At 34.6% G+C, this 7525-nt stretch overlaps 1 protein-coding gene across 2 annotated transcripts in view; it reads right to left on the reverse strand.

Moving 5' to 3' along the window:
* Nucleotides 1-7525, reverse strand: part of LOC106459946 (dnaJ homolog subfamily C member 16-like) — a 153401-nt gene that overhangs the window by 10547 nt on the left and 135329 nt on the right. For both annotated transcript variants that reach the window (XM_013919618.2, XM_022386521.1), the window contains one exon: nucleotides 3300-3513. In XM_013919618.2, the coding sequence (XP_013775072.1) occupies nucleotides 3300-3513 (214 nt within the window). The remainder of the gene's footprint in view (nucleotides 1-3299; nucleotides 3514-7525) is intronic.

The following is a 7525-nucleotide window of genomic DNA, read 5'->3' on the forward strand; positions in this document are numbered from 1 at the left end:
ATCTACTAGATATTAATTAATTATAATATATTAATTCATGTGAATATGACTGAAAAATTTCATTTTTCTGAAAGGTAGGTGTCTATTTACTTGTGACCATGCTGTGTATATATACCTCTTATTTTCAGGGGCATCTCCCTCTCTTTTTCTTTATGGATCCTGTTCTGTAAGAAGTGGTGCTAGTCCAGGTATACTTAAACTAGTAAAAGCCATGATGACTCATTATAATTCCATAGCCACGCAAAGCACACTGTGGAGATGGGGTGTTCCACAAGATTACTTGTAGGTTTATCCTTGTGATAGGTTTACTTTGTAAGTTTGCCTGTCCTGGAACATACTCACCCATGGATTACATGGGTAAAGCAGAAGGGGATAGCTGCCCATCCCTACCATGAATTGTATTGAATAAATTGGTATGGTCTGCTTTTAAAAATAGGGTTTCATGGTCACCCTGTGCACTGTCTCAGATGTTGTCTTTCCTCTGGACTCTCCACCACATTTGAATTTAGAGTAGAACCAATCAACATAAGTCCTCACACATGTATTACAGATGTCTCTATTCCCTCACTCATTTCTACTCTTGTTACTCCATCCATGTAGTGGGTCACAGTGGAAGTACTGCAGATTACTATGGTTCTTCCCCTTCTGCTATCCCTCAATAATTATTATTCTGAGGCTGTTCCTGTGCTTGGGGCAGTTCCTGTCATTATATATTTGAGTGAGATGGTTTACATAGACATCTTTTTGACTGACATTGTTATGAAACAATAACATGTGACCGTTTATCGATGGGGGTGAATGAGATTCCCTCTGGTCTTATGAACTTAAGGTGAAGGCAATATGATCCTCTTTCTTACTCTACCAGATGGCTGGGTTTTGGATTGTAGTTGACTTGCTTCCTGTATGATCTTCTTTCCTACCCCACATGGATGTTGGTTCCTGGTGGCATGGATGTAGGATGTATTTGACTTGCCGTGTACAGTCCATCCTGCCCTAACCACTCCACACCTAGAGGCACATCCTTTAATCTTACCCACTTTTATATTTCTGGGATTGAGCTTCATATAATGTATGGTTTGGATCATTATTCTGCCATAGTTCTCTCCCATTTGGATGTGTTCCTCCAATTTTCTGCCCATATATGTGACATCTTTTCACAATGGGCAAAGAATATACCTGGTTCAAAATTGGTGTGGTCCCCAACATCAGATCTTAATCTGACTGTCTCCTGTTAGGGAGTGTCCTTAGGTCGCTTTCAAAGGATGCTTCTTTTTTCCTTCTCATCAGTCCCTCCACCTGTTCAGTGTGCAATTCTAGATTTTTATGTGAGAAGAAGTACTACACCATATCAGAAATTATAATTTTCCTATACTGAAAATGTATTTCCAATAGGTACATACTTCTCTACTCACACTTCCCATCCTGCCTCCCCACTGAAAACCGGTGCTTCCATTTTCTGCCAAAACTCAAAGTGATAGTTCGGTAGAATTGAATAGAGGGAGTCACATGCATCAAGAGAGTATGTCGCATGCTTATTGGTGGAGGGTTGTCATATGATGATTTGCATGCAAGATGCATTGGAATCATCCAATTCCAATGGAGGGGAGATAGAAGGCTTGTGGCATGCATGAAAATGTTTTTTGCATATAGAGGGCAGTCCTGAATGAAAATATCTAATTATTTGAAATACATTTCTGTATAGGAAAATTATAACTTTTCACACATGAAACTCCAAAGCTTGAAGTGCCATATGAGATGGATGAAGAATCCCTTGAACCATGTTAATCCAAAATTACAGGTGGACCAAATACAAAGTTGATACCAACTGAGATTTGATGTTTTGAATAATCTACTTGAGACAGAGCAAACTGACTGATGAAGTTAGTGCCTGCTGGAGACTGAGTGGGTAACAGAGCATGAAGAAGCCAAGTGTCCTTAACCATCAACACACTAGACAAAATTAATCTGAATGCAAAAGGTTAAAACAATTACATTAAAATGAATGGTTAAATCCTGCCAACATTTCAACACAGTCTAATGTCTTCCTCAGTGGCTACTGAAACCGATTTCACATTTTGTGTTTTAAACTGACTTTGTTTGATGTGTTTGTAAAAAGGTTATTAATGTTATTTCACCCAGACTTTTTAATTCAACTTATATATTGATGTGAACTGTCCATACAAAAAATGGAACTTTATGTTGAGTAAATGGAGATTATCAGATAAGGCCTTGACTACTCGATAGAAATTGCATGGAGCCAAAGCCAAGTCAAATAGAAAGACAGTGAACTGATAATCTACCTACATATGGCAAAAATGTACAAACGGGCAAGACAACAGCCAAAACTTTCATAACTGTCTCAAATTTTCCATTTTGAAATGATAAGATTGAAATGAGACAGATCTACCACAATCTTCCACTTTATTCTGAACTACAAAAAAGATGGGAGTAAAAATCTGGAGACTTGTGGGGAACAATTTTGTCAGCTCTATTTTGCAAGGGATCAGAAGCTTCCTGATCAAAAATGTGTTGGCAAACTGCATAAGAAGGAAGTGGAAAAGATACAGGTTGAGAAGAAAGAAACAATGAAATTAAAGAGAAAGACTGGACTGACGAATCTGTCAAATCCACGGATCCTGAAACCTAGTGTCCCCCATACAAAAAAAACATTCCCTAGTAGTAACAGTGGAAATGGAAGATACATGTATATTTACAGGGTGTTTGTATATATATGTATAAATTTACTGTGTCTTCCTTGTCTCCTGAAGATGGTGGAGCATGTTCCACCAAAACATGTAGAGATTTTTTAGCTTTTAAGTTTTTCTCGTAACTTTATAAAAATATAATATTGTGCATGTTTGAAACATGAAAGTTGTCAATTTTTTTTTTTTTTAAAGTAGGTTTATAGTATTTCAAAAGTAAGCCTACCTGATTTTAATTTTAAATACAGGATGTCCCTAATGTCTGGCTTTGTAGAAGAATGAGACTTCAAGAACAACTAATGAAGTAAATCATGGGGAAAATTATATTTACTTACAGAGCCAGACTTCTGGGACACCCTATATCTGTATGTGTACACTTAGATTAAGTCTGTATACATATTTGATTCTCATGTATATTGTTCAATTCTTATGTTTTCTGGTTTCACTTGGGAAAGAAAGAAAAATTAATTTAAGTTCTTAAGGTTTTTGTACTTTATTTAATACTACTCTCTGAAGAAGTGAACTTTGTTTTATTTTGTGTAAATAAGGTTTGTGAAAATGTCTAAAACCTACACAATATGTTAAAACAAAACAAACCTTGAAACTAGAGTGGCCTTTTCTTGGCTCAGCATGTTTGGCATGATATACACAGAAATATTTACGGTGCCCATTCAGCGACAGCACAGTACCAATGCAGTTCTTTGGGTTGATATTAAGTTCTCTAGATTCTCCCAAGGTCTGAAGAAGAATTCGACGATACCAATCTAGATTTTTCTCCACCATGAGAAAAGCAAACATCAAAGACTTATTCCTGAGTAATAAGAGCAAAAATATGTGTAAAGTCTTCAAACTTCAAGAAAAATATGTATACAGAAATGACAAAACAATTATGTTAACTTCAATATAAGTTAATATTATTTACTAAAGTACTGATTTAATAACAATTCTCATTCTGAAATTAATACAGAGCCTAGCATACACATAACTAAGGAAACCAAAGTTCAAGCTAAAATGTACTTTGATGGAATGAACATATATGAAACAGGATCCAAAACAGCAGTGAAGATACACCATCTATTTAATTTAGCCTCTATTTGACAGACTTATTATATGGATTTTATTTACAATTAAGTGCAGAAGTGCATACTTTAGTACTTGATGCTTCACTTTTATACTATAATTTTCTATTTCCAGTCAGCTGTGGAAATGCAGTTGCTCATCATAAAACATAAAAATAGAAATGACATACACTGTTAACTCTTACACTTTCATGGGCACATATATATATATATATCCACTTCTACAACACTGCCATGTAAGTTTGAAATGTTATACTACCATGAAGAAAGAAAATTCCCCTTTAAACTTCTTAAAATTTATTACTTTTCAAACTTCAGATATATAATGAAACACTAAAGCATGAGTCTTATTTTCATTTGAATTTAAAAATAATACTGGCACAAAGAAAGTTGTTTATTTATAAATGTGGTAGTGAAAGAGTTAAGAAAGACTACAAGAAAAGCAGTAAAATAAATATGCAATTTGTATCTTTGATTAACCCTAACACAACTGGTGAGACATCTTTCAGGTGTTGAGTATACACGTGCATATCAAATTTTACAAGTCAAAATAATAATTCTAACTATTTAAACAATGTTTTACTTATAAATATTTCATAATTGATATTTTGTCATTTTGTAACATTTATTTAGTGTAATTCATGCAGAAAAGTGTAAAAAAGTTTCAAATTTACATTTGTGCACAGATTCAAAGAGTGAGTCTCATCCATAAACAATGCTTTTATTGATTTTTTTTTTAGAATTTGTCTACCCATCCCAAAGCATAGGTTTTATTTGATAATAAAATATTATCCCTTGAGAATACAACTAACCAATTTTCTCGCTATTTCCTTTCTCTGTCTCAAAATATATTACAGACCTCTGTTTAAATCACATGCAGTGAGGTCATAAAAGGGTAGAAACAACAATTAATGAGGGACAAGTATGAAAATAACTACAGGCAAAGTTTAAATACCATTGTATAGAGCAGAGTATAAAGTATTTACATCAATGTGAATAAAGTGGTGTGAGAAGTAATTTATCATTTTCATGAGCATGTGATTGAATGCAGCTCCTGTAGAAAAGAAAAACAGAATTTAATGTGAAATTCAGAAGACTTAGGAATAAACCACAGGTCTGGGAATTTTTATAGTTTCTTTAGATGTTCTTCTCATTCCTGAATTTTCTTCTATGAGAAGACATAAGGTAGTTCTTATTGGGTTTAGAAAGTATGATAGCAATGCAAAATATTATGGTAACTCAAATACTTATTTATTGAATATTATAGTTAAGTTTATTATACTCAAACACCATACATAACTAAAATAACTTATAATTTCCTGAAAACAATATATATTATTAGAAATAAATTTATTTTAACCAAGAATACTGTTAGCAATAATACTGTTGAAAAGTGATGTCTTAGATCACCCATAAATCTTTGTCAGTTTATGCAGTTTTTATGATTTATGGCTGAAAGTAGTGACCACTGCAAATGGCAAAATAAAGTTTTAAAAAGAAATATGTTAATGAAAATCAATCATGTTGAAACTGATTATGTATATAAAAAGCAACTTCATGATCAAAATAAAATAAATTGAAATTCTAAGAGGAAAAGAAATACTTTAGATGTTCTTCAAAAAAAATGTATCAATAAAATCTTCAAAATATAAAAAGATAAACAAAGAAAAAAAACTAAATCAAATTATATGATTTTTTAAAGCCAAAAAACTAGATACTATTTATTAACTCTGTGCTAAGTTTCATGTAATTTGGTTATTTTGAGTGTGAGAAGGACATAAATTAAGGATGAAAAAGTGTTCAAATAACATAGCCATGATAGGAATTTTAAGGTGATATGTTTGAACTCAAGAAACACATTATTACAGTTTTCAAATCATAAAATATAATGAGCATGAGCTAATTAGTGTTTTTGCAACTGCAGAAAAAAGCAGAGTTGTCACAAAATAAAAAATGACCATGGTTATCCCAAAAGTTCATAATCATAAGTATATGGTATTCTAAAAACACTATTCCTACTGTGTTGATTATTAATTATATAGGTACAGAATCAATACCACTTACTTCATATTAGTTTTCTGAATTGTATCTGTTGTATACTACAAGTTAACAACAATTACTTGCAACATTATTTTATACAGACCATATTTTGATACAATTCACTACAAAAAACTTGCACATTGAAAGGAGAACACTTTAAACAACATCTTATCTGAATATGTGAATGAGCTTTACTTGTATATATAGTACATTTTCCAGTATAAGACAAAAATTCAAGATTCATATTATGAAAAATGGTATTTTATATTCAGTTTAGTTCTGCTTTTCATATACAATTTTATTTATCATATGATACAGAAAATATTTCTGTCCAAGAACTTCTTGATTATATCTACTTCTTCATCAAGAAAGTCAGAAGTGCTTTTGTTTATGGAAGTATAATCACTTCTCTTTTGAAATGTAAATCATTTTACAAAAACTAAAGGGACATGAATTTTAAAGTTAAGATTTGATCTTAACCAAGGTTAGGTTGTTTGGTGCTTTATGGCGCAATGCAACAAGGTTGCAAGACCCAATTCAGCCAGTAGTGCCTGGATACAAAAGCCAAACGGAGGACTAGCAGACCGTCTGTTCTGAAAGAGCATTGCCCACTGAGGAAGAAAGACACCATCCCAGGTGAGATACTGTTGTGAGGATTGAAGCTTAGTAGCATATTGTAAAGAAGGTTGCAAATGATGGAGGTGAAGAGAAGGTTCATGGGACTCAGTGTACAAACTCTGGACTGGCGAAGTTCGAAAAGCACCGGTGCAGAGCTGAAGCCCTAGATGGTGAATGGGGTTCAGCATCTTCAGGGCCGAGGTCCTGGCAGAACCATAGACCCATAGTCCAGTATGGATCGAATCAGGGTATGATAGATCCTGAGCATAGAACATTGATCCACTCCCCAAGAGCTGGAAGAGAGGACACAGAGGATGTTCAGAGCCCTTGCACACTTGACACGTAGCTGCTTGATGTGTGGAATGAAGCTAAGCTTACGGTGAAAGATAAACCCCAAGAACTTTACCTCAGGGACCACACGAATAACTATATCGTTGAGACGGAGCTTGGGATCGGGGTGGAGACCCCGTTGGCGGCAAAAATGCATGCAAATGGTTTTGGACAAAGAAAATTTAAAACCTTTTGCAGTGGTCCATGTCAACAACCAATTGAGGGCAGTCTGAAGCTGCCACTCAATAAACCTCATGTTCGATGACTGACACGAGATGTGGAAGTCGTTGACATAGAGCCCATTTGCAACAGTCGGAGGAAGATTATTAGTGATGGCATTAATTTTAACACTAAAAAGTGTGACACTCAAGACACAGCCTTGAGGAACTCCAAGTTCCTGTGGAAAGGAACGGGAAAGAGTTGAACCCACACGGACTTGGAATCGCCTGTTCAGTAAAAAGTTTTGAATAAAAATGGGTAAATGGCCACGCAACGTGGAGGTCCTGTAAAATTCCATGCCTCCACGTAGTGTCATAAGCCTTCTCGAGATCGAAGAACACAGAAACAAGGTGTTCTCTCTTGAGAAAGGCTTCCCTGATCAACATTTCAAGTCGAATCAGATGGTCCATGGTGGAGCACTGTCGATGGAACCCAAACTGGGTGGGCGAGAGGAACATGTTCGATTCCAAACAAGATGAGCATTAACCATCCTCTCTAGGACCTTACAAAGACAACTAGTCAAAGCGATGGGACGAT

Source organism: Limulus polyphemus, unplaced genomic scaffold (assembly GCF_000517525.1).
Source record: "Limulus polyphemus unplaced genomic scaffold, Limulus_polyphemus-2.1.2 Scaffold685, whole genome shotgun sequence".
Classification (NCBI taxonomy): Eukaryota; Metazoa; Arthropoda; class Merostomata; order Xiphosura; family Limulidae; genus Limulus; species Limulus polyphemus.